The sequence below is a fragment of the Polyergus mexicanus genome, unplaced genomic scaffold, assembly GCF_030449975.1.
Source record: "Polyergus mexicanus isolate NDT 795.1 unplaced genomic scaffold, iyPolMexi1.0 SCAF_11, whole genome shotgun sequence".
Taxonomy (NCBI): Eukaryota; Metazoa; Arthropoda; class Insecta; order Hymenoptera; family Formicidae; genus Polyergus; species Polyergus mexicanus.
The window spans coordinates 5,063,200-5,082,345 of NW_027223331.1; the positions used below are offsets into that span (position 1 = coordinate 5,063,200).

Sequence of the window (19,146 nt, forward strand, 5' to 3'; positions counted from 1 at the left end):
GTAGTTGGATCCCGTATTTACCGGTTACCTACATCTTCCATTTATACTAAAATTTAGCAGCATCGTGTTTCACCAATAGTTTCGCGATACAACGCTCACGATTCAACAATAATCCACAATTTCTTGCGAATATGAATTAACGTATATTAAACTAGCCTTGCTAAGCACATTGTTATATGTATATATAATTTAATTTAAAGACTAAACATATCAAATGATATATGATTTCATGCGTTCATGTACATTATTTTAATTAAAAACTACCTCAAACATTTTCAAAAATAAATAAAAACTTTTGATGAAAAAATTCAAAAATTTTTGTTTTTAACAAGATTTTTAACAAGATTTAAAAGCGAATTTGCAAATTAACGTATGACGTTACATATTAGATTAAAAATAAAAAAAGCGATTTAGCTATATTTTAACTATATTTAAATTTATTGATAGAAAATTAAAAAACTTTTCTTTTATTTGTAATTATTTAAAAGTCTTGTCATCTTTTTGCGATCTATAATATTAAAATTCAAGAGTATTGCTATTATCAAGATTATTGTATTTTGTATGAATAGGGTTATATATATTGAAATTATAGGGTTATATATATTGAAATATATTGTTAATATTTTAATAACAGAAACATTAAAAAATATAAATTTTATATATTATGGATCTAATTTGATTTTGTATTAGCATTAAAAGAAAATAACGGAAATTGTAACAATTTGTAATTTTTGAAAAATATATTAACAAGTTAATCTTTTATACAGGGTGTCCCAGACCACCCGTGCACTCCTTTTCTTTCAAAAACTAAGCATTTTAGAGAGAAACGTTTAGAACAAAAATTGTATGGATTTGAGGGGAGCATAAGATGGTATCATTGGTTTGACCTTGGATAGCATTGTTAAGGTCAAATCAAGGACACCTTTAATTTCTTAAAAGGAATCCCCTATTTTTTATTGTATATTCTTATAGCTTATGTCGAGAGCTTTCCAAAACACTGTAATAAAGTATTTTTTCATTAAGTACTTTTTGAGTTATTTTAAATTTTAATCTGACATATTTTGATATAAAAAGTTAAATATCTCGTAAAATATTTCGTTTTCAATAATCTTACCGTAATACTTTTATATACAGAATAATGAGACAAATCAATTAGTGCCAAAAAAAACAAATAATTATTTTAATAAATACATTGTAAATAATTTTCTTAAAAACAATTATTTTTTTTATATTTTATTTTAATTGATTTATGTCGTTATTCTGTATATAAAAGTATTATGGTAAGATTATCGCAAACTAAATATTTTACAAGATATTTAATTTTTTATATCAAAATATGTCAGATTAAAATATAAAAAAACTCAAAAAGTACTTAATGGAAAAATACTTTATTATAATGTTTTGGAAAGCTCTCGACATAAACTGTAAGAATATACAATAAAAAATAGGGGATTCCATTTAAGAAATTAAAGGTGTCCTTGACTTGACCTTAACAATGCCATTCAAGGTCAAACCAATGATACCATCTTATGTTCCCCTTAAAACCATACAATTTTTGTTGAAAACGTTTTTCTCTAAAATGCTTAGTTTTTGAAAGAAAAGGGGTGTACGGAACACCCTGTAGAATCGATAGCGAGTTACTTTTCAGAGAGAAAAAATCAATAACAAATTACTTTTTTATAATTATTTTTAAATGATTAGAAATTAGTAAAATACAATATACGATATATTTAAGTCTGTAATACAGTAGAGTTTATTGTAAGTCATTCGAAATAACAGTAATAATTGTATTATTAACTATATTTGATTCTTCATCAAAGTCGTTTAGATTCTTCGAAAGATGTATGATCCATTTGAAACTGATAATGTAGCAATCCTGGAATAATTAAACGGTTGAATGACTTTCTATTTAAAAAGCATGTCTAAAGTACATTTATATAGGTAAAGTGATAATTTAAAGTATATAGATGAAAACACATACATATAAATAGAAATAGCCCTATAATTTTATATTTATTTACAAATACTGTAAACTAATATTATCTTTCAATTAAGACAAAGAATAATTTATGACATAATATTTTTCATATCGTATTAGCCATTAGTCTAATTCAATTTATTTGCATCTTATTAAGGTATTTAAAAGTAATTATACAGGATGTCAGATATTTTTACCATTTAATAAACGTTTATAAAGAATGTCGAGACGATCTTAAAGATTTAGTATATTTTCGAACCAAGTCTGCTTCGAAAACTGTAAAATATTTTATGTAACTTTTTTTTATATACATATATCACTCATCACGGGTGAGATTTGATACCTATTTCAATTTTCGTGTAAGATATTGAAAATATCTTTAAGATTCTTTACAGTTTTCAAAAGAGATTTGGGTTCGAAAATATACTATATCATTAAGATTGTCAGCATCCTTTTATAAACGTTTATTAAATGATAAAAATATTTTCGATCGTCTTTATTTCATATGCAAATAAAACGATATTTAAAATTTTATTATAAAAAGATATTTTACTTTCCCTGCTGCCTATATGAGTTTAAAAATGACAGCTGATTAATTTCAGCAACTTTTCGTGGGACATCCTATATATACATGCTTTGTCATAAAATAATTCCAATATATAGCGAATATAGTTAGATCTAATTAATTATAACATCAAATGCTTCATAATTAATATATTACATATCAGATGCTTATAATAATTATGTTATTAAATTCGTAAAACTTGTTTTCAATAAAGGTTGTATAATAGAATAAATGGAAATTTGTTATTTCTATATATTCAACCAAAATGAAGATATGAATATAGGAGATTTACTATAATTTTGCTTATAATTTTTATGTCGTGTGACTATTTCACCAACATTTATGTACGTATATAGCATGATTTAATTAAATAAATGTAGACAATATTATACACAATAATATATATTAATAATATATAGTAAACACTACAAAAACTACATAATTTTATATGTATAATATTTTGTAATTTATTATATAATTGAATATTCTCTCTTTCTCTCTCGGTCCTCCTCTGCTTCTTTCCTCCTCTTTCTCTCTCTCTATCTCTCTATCTATCTATCTATCTTTTTTCTTTCTCTTTTTTTTCTCTTGTTTCTCATAAACACCAACAAAACAGCATTTGCAAGATAACGTCGAGAATATTTTGCAATAAGAGACATCTAACTTGTGAGATAACTGTTAAATAATCTAGATTTATGATTACTGGCGGCACACCGTGGCTATTGCTGCAATTATCGGAAAATTATTGGAAGCTATTTAACAAGAAAACATAGATAAACACAATGTCACATAATAAGGTATATGGTACACGAATTTTTAAAGGCCCAAACATTTTTTATTTGATACGCAATTGTATGATATTATGTTTCTGTGAATTTTTGTAGGAAAGTTCTCATTGTAGTACAGTAAAGGTGCAGTAAAGGCACAATGTTACCAGAGCATAGGATTTTCCTACGCATGCGTTGCTAATACTGTTTTATATATGTAACGCTCACAATCGGTAACGTGACTGCCTCGATAAATTTAGATGTATTTATATATAAATGGTTATTAATAGTAGAGCGATATTAATAGTATTTTTTTATAATATGTGATATTAATATATTATTCTATCTATATTAATTAAAATAAATCTACGTATTTTCTTGTAAATCTTTTAATGAAACTATTTAAAATATTTATCTAAATTTGTATTTTTTAATTTAATTTGTGATAAGATTTTCTGGAGATATTTTTCTTTAATTCTTGCGAGTGTTGATATATTCATGTTGCCAGATACAAAAAATTATTAAAATTTAGTATTGTTATCCAAAAGCTATATTTTTTATTTTATAGAAAGATTTATACCATTTTTGTGACAATTTTATTACTTTCAACTTTAAAAATTCGCAGGCAATTAAAAGCCAGACGCGAATGATAATGCATTAAGGTGCCATTACATGGCAGCATCGAGCATCGAACGTCGAGCATCTGCGTCTACATAGAAATCATTGCGCAAGAATCTGAATGAGATAGATTCCAGCTTCTTGCTGCTAATAGCATGATGAATGATATGAATTCGGTCGAGATAAAAGAAATTATGTTCTGATACACATTACTAATACTGAAAATTGATATTTATTTACATTATACTCCATACAGCACAGAACATTGCAATTACATTGCAGCAATGTTACAATCTTGCAAGTTGCAATGTAATATTGTTGAGACATTATTGAAATATGGAATTGTAATATTTCATAAGAATGTTACAGCAACATTTCAAAAACATTACAAAAAACGGTTTTTGATAATCGCTACTTCGTTCGTTTACCACTATGCGGCACGCGTTGCGTTATCTATCCCGTATTTTAAGTTTTAATCACGATGATTATATAAAGCTTGCAACTTGTAAATAATTTATAAAATAGCGATGTTAATTAGATAACGGAAAATTGTTTAATAGTTCCCATTTTTATATAAAAGCAAAAATTTGATAATAATTTTTTAATATGCAAAATGCTTCAAATTTAATAGATAAACTTGGAGAATATATAAAGACATCCAAGAGAGACGAGAAAAAACTTGTAATTGCGTAAATTCACAATCTTTTTTCTTATCTCTCTTGGATGTTTTTATATATTCTCAAAGTTTACGTATTAAATTTGAAGCGTTTTGCATATTTATAGCAATGTACTTAAATATTACAAATGCATCGTAACATTACTGTAGTCTTACATTGAAATATTTCTGAGGGCGGACATTTCAACATTGCCGCAGGCTTGCAGTAACATTGCAGAAACATTTCGCAATTTCTATGCAATATTACAATGTTTCAATGTAAGATCTATGCAACGTTTTTGCAATCTTTCGATGCTGTATGGGACACAATAGATATTATTATTAAACAAAAAATATATAAAACGTTACTATCCCCTAGCAGAATATTAGAATCTAATCAAGGATTAAGGGATGTAATTTTTATAATTTTTTCTTCTACATGTTTATAACATACTGCTCCTTTAAATTATTTCCTACTTTTAACAATAGTTTTTCGAACTGTGTCATTTTGTCATTTATGAATCCCTTTTTGTATCTTATTTATTTGAATATTTCAACCATCCAAAATCTCTTGCTGTATTTGTATTTTTATTTTATAATATATTTTTCATTAATAATAATAACACACACACACACACACACACACACACACACACACACACACACATATATATATATATATATATATATATATATATATATATCTATTATATAATAAAATAAACGAAATAAATATAATTCTGGGTAACAATAAGCTGCGCAGATGCTCGACGCTCGACGCTGCCATGTAAAGGCACCTTTAGTTTCATAGAAAAATTATTTTCTTTTTATTCTCGATATGGTATAGGACCAAGATAATTTAATGCCCTATGCACAGTAATCAGTTTCGTAGAAAAATTATATTTTCTACGATCTATGAAACTGACGCACTACCATCCGTGTCTAGCTCTCATATTAATCGCCCGCGAATTTTTAAAATTGTGATTTTCACTTGAGAGCCTTATTAATTTCTTAATTTATTTTATTTCTTTCTTTTATGATGAACCTAATGATGTCAGTTCGGGAAAATATATAATGCTACAGAATCTACAAAGGGTCTAAACCAAGCAGGTATTTAGACTTTCTGTTACGCATGCGTAAAAAAAATGCCATTATGCGAGATACGAGAACAATAAGCGTAGAGTATTGCGCAAGCGCAGTAGCGTATAGTGGAAGCATGCAAGTGTGCGTTGTATATATAACCGTTAGATATGTGCGCATTGTGCGTTAGTACGCGTAGGTGCGAACTGGACGTGTCTCCGTGAACGTGGTAATCACGTGTACGATTCTCGTATACTCGCCGGTCAAAATTCACGTGTGCGTTGGCAAGATATCTGGGAAAGAAGGTAGCGTTTCTTCGCGATTATGCGCGAAATATTTTAGCGCTCGTGCATCGCGTTACATGAACCGACGTTATTTATACCGCTAAATTACGTGGGAAGCCGAGGGTCTACCGGATCTGTTGGAGCGGGCTCGTTTCTCGACCGCGTGATACCGGACGACGATAAACGGTGTCCCAAAAATCGGAACGGCGGTAAATGACGATATCAATTTCGGCGATGACATCCATTCGTGCCATCACGCGATGTCGGATCGCTGTTCCAATTTTTGTCGCCGATTTTTTGGAGGCGTGGCGTTTCTGAGAACGCGATATGGATAAACGCCGGCTTTTCTTCCTCCCCCTTTCACTTGCTGTCCGCATACACACACACATATGTACACGACGCAAGCGCGCGTCCGCGCATCACACACATACACATATTCACTACGAAACCCTCTCCTTGCACGCCGACGATAAGCAGTCTTTGAGCCAGGCGTTCATTCATATCGTGTAAAAGTTCGGACTGTTCGCGATGTAGCGAGTTTTAGATACGACATTTAAGTGGCGAGTGGAGTGTGTGTCATTTTGGAATTGATACGACCGCGGTGGATAACGGTATCGCGGACGATCGACGATCATTGATGCCGCTCTTGTTCCCACAGCTGGTTCAGTTTAGCCCGTTGGCGCGACGAGTTTAGCGCCAACGTGGTCGCGTTTATATTGCAAAATATGCAATATCGATGCGTACTTTGACCATCCATACGCGCGTGTCCGGTGGCAAAGTACGCCCGACGTCGAGTGTCGGTTAAGTTCAAGTCGCACACATGTGTTCTCTCGCGTCACGCTTCCTCCTCCCCACGTTGTACATAACCTAAAACGAGCACGCGTGATCCGAGCCGCTCGAAACATATCCGAATCGGTTCGACCGTTTGCAAACTATATATCATTAACGATCGTTGGTGTGTCATTGTATCAATAGATATATCGCAAAGTGACGAGTTCCAATCTCAACATTGTGCCATGGAAGCAGAATTCTTGAAATTATACGAGGAGGATTTTTTTTCCGGTTTATCCTCGACGACAAACGACCACGAGGTAGGATTTCGTAGCCGTTGAACTATTTTTTTCATGATCACCTCTCTAAATAATACTTGAAGATGATATTGTATACAACTGTCAAAATATTTTATTTTTAAAACAATGATGAGAAGAAGATCTATTTTAAAATTTGTGATAGTCTTTTTAATTCTATTATCAAAGTATATATGTGACACTGGCCCTTTTTCAAATATAACTAACGACTTTGCAAAAGACTCTATAAAAGTATATGTTTTACAAGAAGTATTAGACTATTTTTCGAGATAATTGTTTATATATTTTAAATAAGATTATCTTCTCAGAAAGAAGATTGGGATTTTATTTATTTATTTATTTATTTAATATGTGGGATAAAAGTTGGATCATGTAAACATATGTATAAATTTTTAATATTTACACAATTTTAATTAAATTTTTTTTTTTTGTTATATTATAAAAGTATCCCTTATCTAAGGTAGAAAATTATAATGAAAAATGATGGAAATAAAACAAGAGAAAAACAATAAATTTAAGAATAACAGTAAAATGAATAAACAGATTTGATAATCAAATCTGTTTGATAATTTCAATAAAAAATTATCTTTTGAAATAAAGATAAAGCTGCAAATTCCATGCATCCTTTTAAAAAATTGTATTGTACAAAAAGATATTACTTCAATATATATTTATTGATTAAATATTTTCCTATAAAAATGAGAATATTAAAAAATTCTGTCAATTGATAAATAAATTGAAAAATAAATTATACACTCTATAGAATTTAATTCTTTTATATTGTTATGTTTTAATATAGTAAAATTTTTTTTATCCAGTAAAATGCAGTTTAATTGTGTGTGTTACTTAAATATTTATACATTTGATTTTTAATATAATTGTAGAATCTGCAAGATATATTTTCTCATCAAGAATCATGCTTTTTTCAAAGCATAACATGTGTCAATATACAAATTACCAAACGATGCGTCATACAATTATCAGACAATGCGCCCTCGAGAAGGCACGTAGATGCATTCAAAGGTTCTTTCATATGTTAGTTATAAAAACTTTCTAGAAACTTTCTAAAAACGGTAGAAAATTCAGGCTCATAGCAGGTAAGAAAAGAGGAAGGGCCGAGCGTATTTGTGCAGTTCAAGGATGTTTCTTAAAAGAAAAATTTACCCTGTCGGACTTCGCATGGATATTATATTTGTCGTACGACAAATTTTTTAAGCCTACTGATTGGCTGCAAAATAGAAAATTTCTTGAGTCTCTAGAAATTAATTAATCAATGCACTTAAAAAGTTCACACACACACACACATCACACACACACACACACACACACATCGTACGACAAATGTAATATTACTCTCTAAGGCTGATATTACATTTGTTGCACGACGAATTTACTCAGATGTAGCGATTGGCTATCGAGCAGAGAATTTCTAGAGGCTCTATCGAGATTCTAAGAAATCTCTATCTGCTAACGAACTGATGCGTTCGACAAATATTTTGTCGTGTGAATATAATATCAATTTATCTCTGTTTACAATACACGTGAAGCCATAATAAAGATATTTTTTTGATGCAATTGAGACTAAAATTATTGTAAAAATAAATATATAAAGAAGTAATTAATAAAAAAATTGTAAAAATAAATATATAAAGAAATAATATATAACATAATAATATAATATAACATAATATGTATATATTTTTATAAAGAAATATATACAAATTTCTCTATTTTAAATTAATTATATAATTTTTATTATTATTTACAATAATATTTTATTTAATAAATTGTTTAATTGTTTATTTCGAAAAAAATATCGCAAAAAAATTTAATTCAAATTTTTACATTAAGTGATGAATGTGTTAATTACATACAACACAAAAAAAAGATTTATAACTTGAATATAACATATGTTGCATGTATTCATCAGAAAATTTCATAAAAATTTATTTATATAAATTTGTCTATCTATATAAAAAAATGTCAGTTATTACATTTCTAGCATCAGATATATAAATATACAATATTTCTCTATTCATATACTTTATGCACAGTTATTTATATATGCATATAAATACAGATAAGAGTTAATAATTGTAAGTTTATTTCCTTAACTGAATGCGCAACCAATGTTTATAGTTAAGAGAAAAATATAATAAATATTATATAATCAAAGTTTTCAATTAAAACCATTTCCAACACAGATTTATTTGTTAAATAAGTATAATAATAATAAAGTAAAACTAAAAAATCTTAGAGTTTTTACATTCAAAAAATGAAAATGATTAAATTGAGAGGTAAATTGAGTAATAAATAATATGGTTGGTGTATGTCTTGAAAATATATTGAAAATATTACGAATAAACTAAATACTCTTTTTTATACTATAAAAAAATTAATTTACAGGATTCAATGGAAATGCCTCAAGATTCATTATTGAATATTATTGAAAATGATTATGATGTGGATACATCTCAGCCCATTACTTTCAACTCCATCTGGAACGACAATGAACGGAAGTAAGTACATTATTCTTACTTAAAAATATTATATAATTGCGGCAATTCATTTTGCAATCAATTATTTAAAAAACGACACGTTAAAAAAAATGCTTCACGTGAAATAAGACATATTTTCCTCAAAATCAAACAATTTTTTTAAATAGAACTATATGATTTTCATTATATATAATTTTATAGTCATTTTGCACATAAAAGTATTAATGTAATAATATTAACTATTAACTAATAATTTAAAAGATATTTTATAATTTGTTCTGACATGTTTCGTGACATGTAAAATATATAATATTTCATAAAAAGTGTATTTACTTTGTTGATAACTCTAAGATATTAATATTTTCGTGTGTATATATATATATATATACAGAATAATAACATTAATTACTTGATATGAAAAACATAATACATTATTTAAAAAACTGCAATTATATATTGCAGGTACAATGTTGTACTTGTGTAAGTATAATTGTATGATTATTAAGAATAATTATGTAATGAAACCGATTCTATTGATTGTTCCGTGAAAAAATCTGCGAATATTTTAATGAAAAAGAATGAATATTTTACAAAATGTTTCAAATTGTATATTACAAATATATATATGTATATATATCAAAATAAATTATGAAATATCTTATAAACTATTGATTTATTAATAATTGGATTTTAATACTTTTATGTGCAAAATGAAGAAAAGAATCGATATGTTAAAATGTCATATAATTCTATTTAAAAGACCCAAGCCTTTTAATTTTAGCAGAAAATAAGATATCATAAAAGTTATTAAAACTACATATATTATTATCGAAACAAAGTGATTTTTATTTAAAATATTTTTAAGAATAATGTCTCTCTGTCTGAGATAATTGGCTGTTTTATTTAAAATAAATCACTTAATTAATGTGTATTAATATTTTGTATATGTATTAATATTTTATACTGTGGATATATAATATAAATATATTTAATTATTTGTTTAAATATAGTACAGATACAGATGCATCATTTGCCACAAAAGTTGCAGCTTCACAGGAGGGTGAGAATTTTTCAAAGCTTCTCACAGAGTGGCAGAATTATCCACAGGTTATAATTTTTTTCTTGTAATTAATCTGTATTTTGAAATTATATTGTTTTAATTATGTAATAAGAATACTTTTTTCTAATTTTTAGACGATGGAGTTAGAAGATTTTAATGATATTATAAATATGAATTTATTTGATACAAAACATACATTATGGAATAACATGCATGAAGAAGAGACTGCAAATTTCTCGCAAGAAGAGATAAATCTAGGACCTGAAGTAAAATTAAAAAAAGACGAACAAAGAGGTTTGTTATCAGTAATTGTTACATATTTCTCTTCTTATCGTCTTGTTCATTTTGATGCAAGATATATTTCTTTTTTTGTAGCCAATTTTGAGGAAGAAAATACCCATAAAATGATAGATAATACAATGGAAATTAATATGAAGACTGAACTTACAAAGGAAGAAAAAGTTAATGATTTAAGCATTTTACCTGAATTATTTCAAGAAACACATGAGTTTAAAAAAAAAGGTGCAAATGCTACAAAGAAAAATCGAAACTTAAAAGGGAAAAGAAAAAAGGAAAAGAGTGTAATTACAAAAGATAAACAAGAGGAGCAAGAGGATTGTATAGATGTTGAAACTATATCAGATGAAATACCAGGTAATTGATTGATACAAATACATAAAACTTTGTGCTGAAAATGAATAGTCTACTAAGAATTATTTTCTACTAGTATTGGAAGCTGTTGATATAAAGAGTTTGTTAGAACAATTTGAAGCGTCTGAAAATCCAAATCCATGTAATAAGTCGGCCACCAAAAATAATATCCTATCTGGTACGAGGTCGAACACGATGCAACAGTTGACTCAGAAATATCAAAGTCAAGTGTTAGAAAAGCCTTCTTCACAAGTTTATAATAAACATAAGAATACACCAGATTCAATGTCAAAAGAAGTAATCGATAGGATAAAGGTTATTACTTCAGTAAATAGTCTACCATGATGATATGTAAACAAATTGATACAAATTCATTCTGATATTGTTTTGTTTAATTTTAGGCCTCAGGACGTAAAAAAACTATTTCGATAATACCTACTATGTCAAATATGCAGAATAAAAATCGTAATAATAATAATACACGAATGCAAGATGTTGAAGCCACATTTTCCAATAATAAAGTTGTGAAACAAGTAAGTTCTACAAGAAATATCATTAGTATGGTACCCTATTATGCATTTGTATGTAAAATATATATAGTTTGGATAGTAATTGCTTGTTACACATTTTTAATGGATAATAATCCATTTATTATAACACTCTTTTAGGTAACAAACAAAGTTATGAATAGAACGACAGATGGTACTTTAGTACAATTGGATCATGATTATTGTTATAATGTTGGTTCTGCTACTAAGAGCTGTGATAGCAATAGTAAGTACAATAGGCAATAGTAATAATGAAGAAACTGTTGTAATGAAATACACATACAATAAACTTGTCCATCTTTTGATGCAGATTTTACGAAACGTACATCTGTATTAAAATCAAATCAGAATAAAAAAATAATAAAATGTAGTGGCAAAATTGCAGAATGTCGTAATGATAGCAATTTAAAGAAAGACAACAATCTGGAATTGGCTGATATATGTGATACAAAAAAACTAGCTAGTTTTACTTTAATGGATAAAAAAACGGATAAAATTAATGAAAATAGACTTAAAAGTGATTACAAGGATTGTCAAAAGAAGATTTGTTTAAAACCATCTCATGTCTTAAACGATTCATTGACTATTAAATTACCTAAGAATATGAAAGTTCCAAGCAAATCTTCTGATAAAGATTCTCCTGTGTATTTAATTCGCTCAGCTTTAGCTCAAAACATCTTACGACTGAGAAATGATTTGTCTAAGAATACTTCGCAAATAAATTCTACAATGCAGATGGTTTCCGTATTGAAGAAACCACCAAACGCATCACAAACACTGTTCTTAAAGAGTAACTCTGACGAAAATATAGTAACTACTACGATCAGTTTAAATAATGAGGTGCAGAACATAATTGTACAAGATACTCAAAATTCAGCTTCAGACGAACAAGCGAAGAAACAGCCATTTCGTAAAAAATTGAATTTGGCAGAGTATCGAAATAGAAGGGATCAAAATCGTAGTGACAATAGTAGAACAAATTCTCCAATACAGCCAATGACATTGTTGTATGTTCACCATGTTTCCACCACGACCGAACCAATAAAAAATGATTCTGAGAACCCAATTTGGTCCGAGAGGGAAATTGTTTCAATGGTGAAACCAAAGTCAGATATAGATGAAGAGAAAAACAAATCAAAACCGCTTATGTGCGATATAGGAATACAGACATATGAAACGGTATTTGAATTTTCTAAAAAGTCGTTGGTGGATACCATAGAGAGAAATAATAAAAGGTAATGCATCAAAATTTATTACATAGCTTAACAAAAAAATGAGAACAAAAATAAGATTAGTCACCTCTCGTAACTTTTTTGATGGTGAGTATAATTCCAGCTTTCAAATTGTTTCATCACGATATAATTTTGAGAAATTTATAATTAAAGTTGCAAATATAAGAAGTATGACAAAATTAATTAATATAGCACACTTTCTTGCAACTTTAACTACACATTTTTTAAAATTTGTATCATGATGGAGCAATTTGGAAACTAGAATCATAATCAGCTACAGGAAATGACTAGTCTTGTGCTTATGTATAAAAAAAGTTACTATGTGTTTAACTATGTTATTAATATATTTATCATTTTATATTATCATTATTATTATTCTAGAAATTTATTAGAATTTATAATGAGGAATGTTTAAAGTATCTCAGCTATGAAATATTAAATTAAAGTTTAGATTAAAAATCTGATTAAAGATTAATAGTCTTAATTACATTATAAAAAAGATTTTGCATTAGATGATAATATATGCAACAATAATTGCATTTGAAAAAAACTTCTTGAAAACTCATCAATTTTAATATGTGTATATTTCTTTTTCTCTTCTGTCATCTTTTAAAATATTGTAAAAATTTACAGAGTTTCTTATTCGGTTTATTATAATCTGTGCAATATCACATTATAGGGAGCAAAATATAAGGGACATAAAACAAAGATGCTACGAAAAGGATAGACTCTATAGAAGCTCGAGTCGATCTAGATCGAAAAGTAAAAGCAAAAAGATAAGTAAAAGCAGGAGTAGAAGCAGAAGTAGGAGGAGAACCAGAAGCAGAAGTACGAGTAGAAGCAGAAGCAGGAATAGAAACAGAAATAGAAACAACAGTAGAAGCGAAAGCCGGAATAGAAGCAGGAGTAGAAGCAGAAGTAAGAGTAAAAATAGAAATAGGAACCGAAGCAAGAGCAGAAGTAGAAATAGAAGTCGTAGTAGAAGCAAAAGCATGAAAAATGACAGAAGGAGCAGAAGCAGGAGTAGATCTCGCAGATGCAGCCGCCGACGAAGAATTCGATCTCGTCGACGCAGTTCTGTTAGCTCGACCAGCAGTTGGTCGTCTCAGTCACGCTCATATACGACATCCACTAGATCAAGATACTCTCGCTCGCGTTCCAGATCATCACGATCCAGATCCAGATCTTTCTCGCGATATTCTAGCTGTTCAGGGTAAAGTGAAAAGAAGCGTATAATATATTGCAGGATAATTTATCTAGTTGACTATAGAATGATTATTTCTAAAAACTGCACTATATATTTCCAATTACTCTACACAATTTCCCACTTGCATTTTTAATTGTAATGACAGACACTTTAACGAATTTAATTCGTTAATATTGTCTTGAAAGTGAAAATAATGAGAAACTTTAAAGTTTTGTTAAAACAAAACTTTCATTTGAAATAATTAGTTGAAAAATTGAATTTGTCAGTTACTTGCCTTTTTAAAGTTTAATTTGCGAAGAATTCTTTTTTTACTTATAATTTTATATTATTTTTGTTCTTACAATTGATTAAAGAACAACTCTGATTATCAAATTGTGCAAAAAAATCTCTTATTAAAATTAAAGTAGGGGAAATTTGTGTAATTAAATTTTTTCTGGAGTTATCACATGTGTCACATGTGTCAAACAAAGTTATATGGTATACCAAACTAATATAAAACTAAAAATACAAATATAAATAAATTTAGCTCGCGGGTAGATCAGATAGATTTGAGTAATGACATTTAAAATTCTCAAAGTTCTCTCTCACTCTTGTTGATAGGTCTTCCTCCTACTCAAATTATGGAAGAAGTAGATGGTCTAATTATCGGAGGAAAGGCAGCAGTGATCGTGAAAGAAGTTATGATAGATATAAAAGACATTCCTTCGGTAGCCGTCATAACTACAAAGATTGGAGGTAAAATGTTTTTCGAGATAAATATTAGAGATTTAGAAACTAAGATTTATAATAATAGATTTAAAATATTAGTTTAGTTAGCATATTTTTTACATCACAGTTTATCATATAAGTCACATTCGATTAGGAGCGTTACTGATTAAAAAATTTATTTTTAAATCATTTCAAAACTATATTGATTTAAAAAATTAAAAATGCAAAGTTTTAAAAAAATAAATTTTTCAATTTCTCTCTTAGTATCTTCCTCAGAGCTAATTGTAAGTTACTGAAAATGTCAGCATATATGCATTCTTGAAGATTTTATCTAGCTAATAATTTCGATTATGTATGATTCAGTGAATATAATTAATACTACTAATGGATAATCATGTAAAGCTCAAAACGAAATATTATTATAGCAATGCAAATTTGAATACATAAGGAAATGATCAAAGACATCTTTTGTCTTTGACTAAAAACTCTTATAATTTATTATTAGATCGCCTGTACGTTCTTACTATAAATCCTACAATTGGCACAATAGAGAAAAGCAGAAGCAAGTGGAAGAACGAAGAGTAATATATGTAGGACGTCTAGATGAAAATGTTACTAAAGCTGATTTGCGCAGGAGATTTGAGATTTTTGGGCCTGTTGTTGATATCAGCGTACATTTCCGTGAACATGGGTATGTATTTATTAATCACTTTATATTTTTCTAAACTAATATCTTGAGTGTATTATATATTATTATAGATTATATATTACATATATATTTATTTCAGCGATAATTATGGTTTTGTCACTTTTGCATCCAAAGACGATGCATATACAGCTATGGAGCACGGTAATGATGATCCAACTCTACCTACATATGATTTAAGCTTTGGTGGCCGGAGAGCATTTTGCAAATACAAATATTCAGATCTTGGTAAGAAAAAAAATGTACACACACACATACATACATACATACATATACATTTACACAAATATGTTTCATCATGTTCAACTTAGAAATTATAATGAATATACTTTTTTTTTATAGATGATACAGCGAGTAGCTCACCCATTAGCAAATCGTCTCAGGCAATTGAAGAAGATACTTTCGATTTTCTTTTGAAGGAAGCAAAAGCTAAATTGCGCAAAAGAAAGGTTTGACATATGTACTGTCTAATAGTTATAAATATAACTTTAAATGATAGTATATAAATGTTATTATTGGAATATATCATAGGAAAAGAGGCATTTTTATTTATATAGATGCAAACATGAGACAAATGAAAATATGCATTTTGCTCTCCCTTTACTACAAGAAACAGCATGTATTAGGAGTATGCAAGTACCTAAAATTTTCGAGCCAATCCAAAAATTTGGTTCGGATTTTTTATTGTAATTGCATATAATATTTGTTACCTCAGCTTAACCGAATCTTATCTAATTTTCCAAAAGTAACGATGAATTTTATTGATTTTTCTGTGATCATGTTCAGGTTATAAATAAGATCCGGTTAATTGAAAATATATAAAGTCGATCTTAGCGAGATCTGAGCTTCATGAGAATAATCGAACTTGACTCGAACTTGAACTTTATTAGTATCCGCATGTTCCTAGCAAATATAATGATATGATGAAGAGTAATATTCGCCTTGATAAACAATACCTTTTAAAGTCAAAAATATGATTGAGAAATGAGGAATAGATTTATTTCAAAAGCAGATTTAATTTGAATTTCCAGCAATGCTAATATTCTTATAAAAATATAATCTTATTAAAAATAAAATATTCACAGCTAGAACATATTTTTTTTATAAATTCTTTAACTTTTATATTAAAACATTATTTATTGCTTGTTTCACAATTATGTAATTTGTGATCATTTTACGTAAGGGATATTATGTCGCCATATATATACATATATTTAATGTTTATTTTTGTCATCTCCTTTATCACCTTTTTTTACCTCAAAGAAATAGTTTAATTTAATCAAGAAATATCACTGTGCATATCAGAATGAAGTTTATCATTTATCTGATTGTGACACGATTTTTTTATTGAGATGAATGATAACAAATAGAAAACTGGACATTGGATTAAATTACACACATCCGAGCTCTTAATATATTCGGCGACAAAATTCTCTCTTATGTTATAAAATGTAAGTTTATATACTTTGAAAATTCAATTATTTTAACATGTTGATTAAAAACAGATTTTTTAAATGAAAATAAAGTGTGTTTATAAAGAAAGAATAAAAAATGTGAACTGATGAGCAATGATTATAATTATATAAACATTACAATTATATATAATGTATATGATTTTTAATATATATCTATTTAATTGAGAAACAGAATAATAATTATACATACATACACAAATTTAATTAATAAGTAATTGTCAACAAACATCCTGTTTATTTCGAAAAGTTTTTCAAATTCTTTTTTAAATGAAGAGAATTTCATTAAATCGCTTTATTTTTATGAAAAAAATCTGTTCTTAATTAACTTTTAATTAATTTTTAAATGGTATAAAATCGTATTTAATTAATCAAAGCATTTTATATATATATTTATAATATATATATATATAAAATTCATAAATAATGCACACACACATATAAATTTATCCTTTGATTAATTAAATAGTTTTATATGCCATATGTGATTTTTTTCTTTTTTTTTATAATTCGACTTGAAACAAAAAAAAAGCTTTATGTACAAAATACAAAATAAGGAGTTATAATGGCAAGCGCCGAAAATAGGCGCAAAATTTATATATATATGTATATACATACATACACAATATATATATAATAATATACAAATTATTTTTTATATAAGGTTCGAACGTTTTGATCTATTTTCTTCAGCGAAAAGCAAATGTATTCATCAAAAAGAATCTGAAAGTAAATACCTATCATAATTTGATTATAGAATATACCATTATACCAAGTTAGCCATTAACTAATACATTCGTCTGGTAGTGATAATCTGGTAAGTCATCTCCCCAATGATTACCATTGATGGAAATCACTACCATACTAATCATGGAATTTAATAAAGATTGTAACTTATTCTGCATTTTAGTTCTTGTTTGCCATTAAAACTCCTTATTTTGTATAAACAGAGTTTTTATTAACATTACTTTTTAATCAATTTGAATATATATATGTATGACTATCATCAACTTAAAATAGATACATTAAAAATCATCTACATTAATATAATTATAATATTTATCATGTATGCTCATTAATCCATATTTTTCTTATCCTTTCCTTATAGACACAATTCTAAACTGCCTACATCAAAGTGAAAAGTGAATTCAAAATTATGGCTGATTAAATTATTCTTACATTAATTCATATACAAATCGCGAACAAATATATTCATATACAAAATACTCTAATAAACAACATAAAAGCAGATTAATAAGTTAATTAGAGCCAAGATGCAGAATACAGAATCTAAGCAGTTACCTTCAAAATTTTATATGTATCTAGATAATTAATGAAATTTTTTGAAAATAACTTCTGTTTTCTGCCTTGACTTTCATTAGCTCGTTTTCCTATTTGTTTTTATATTAGATCCATATGCAATTATACATTAACGATGACTTGCCTTTATGATCGTAAGCAATCGATGATATATACTCGAAATTCTTTGCCATCCAGAGATGTAAGAGTAATAGTAGTTTTATACAATGGAGGAGTTGATGGTAAGACATGTATGCTCATCGGAACTTGCTGATAGAACGATCTTACATCTATAAATTATTTTACTTGTTACATGTTATATGCTACGCTTTAGAATTCTCTAAATATTTTCTGATGCAGATAAAACACAAATATATTTTTTTCTGAATACACTTGTGGAATAATTCAATCTTTATTTCTTTTTTTTTAATTTTGGAGATTATATAATTATTAGTGGAATTTAGTTATTTAAAATAATATAAAAACAATATAAGAAAAATTTGAAAGCAAACATTATGCGCGTGCCATTATTGTTTACAGATTGCAGAAAAAATAATAGAATTATTGTTTCCGTATTGTATTTTTTAGAAAAAAAGAAATTTGCGATTATAGATTATGAGATGTATTGCCGAAATAAACTTGCCTATGTGTATCTGAAATGATGCACTGAACTTTAGGAGCATATTTTAGAGATCAAAATAAGACTTTTTTCTTATGAACATGGGTCCGC

General features: G+C 27.6%; 2 protein-coding genes across 2 annotated transcripts in view; one reads left to right on the forward strand and one right to left on the reverse strand.

Moving 5' to 3' along the window:
- Window positions 1–6,371: 6,371 nt before the first annotated feature.
- Window positions 6,372–18,380, forward strand: LOC138937705 (uncharacterized). The gene is made up of 15 exons (XM_070304226.1): window positions 6,372–7,038; window positions 9,442–9,554; window positions 10,544–10,640; window positions 10,728–10,887; window positions 10,969–11,247; window positions 11,321–11,559; window positions 11,646–11,777; window positions 11,913–12,018; window positions 12,103–13,027; window positions 13,704–14,237; window positions 14,832–14,966; window positions 15,445–15,630; window positions 15,728–15,873; window positions 15,988–16,094; window positions 18,226–18,380. The coding sequence occupies exons 1-15, from the start codon at window positions 6,964–6,966 to the stop codon at window positions 18,235–18,237; spliced, it is 3,246 nt and encodes a 1,081-aa protein (XP_070160327.1). The 5' UTR covers window positions 6,372–6,963; the 3' UTR covers window positions 18,238–18,380.
- A 183-nt stretch (window positions 18,381–18,563) lies between these two features.
- The window catches only part of LOC138937846 (cilia and flagella-associated protein 47), a 24,227-nt gene continuing 23,644 nt past the window's right edge, over window positions 18,564–19,146 (reverse strand). The window contains exon 27 of the mRNA XM_070304495.1: window positions 18,564–18,706. Coding sequence (XP_070160596.1) covers window positions 18,564–18,706 — 143 coding nt within the window. The remainder of the gene's footprint in view (window positions 18,707–19,146) is intronic.

What these genes read in the sequence shown, in the direction of transcription:
- LOC138937705 (XM_070304226.1), top strand. Translation starts at nt 6,964, where the DNA reads ATGGAAGCAGAATTCTTGAAATTATACGAGGAGGATTTTTTTTCCGGT. An exon ending in TAAGAGCTGTGATAGCAATA is followed by an intron (nt 12,019 to 12,102) that starts GTAAGTACAATA and finishes CTTTTGATGCAG; the next exon opens with ATTTTACGAAACGTACATCT. An exon ending in CATAACTACAAAGATTGGAG is followed by an intron (nt 14,967 to 15,444) that starts GTAAAATGTTTT and finishes ATTTATTATTAG; the next exon opens with ATCGCCTGTACGTTCTTACT.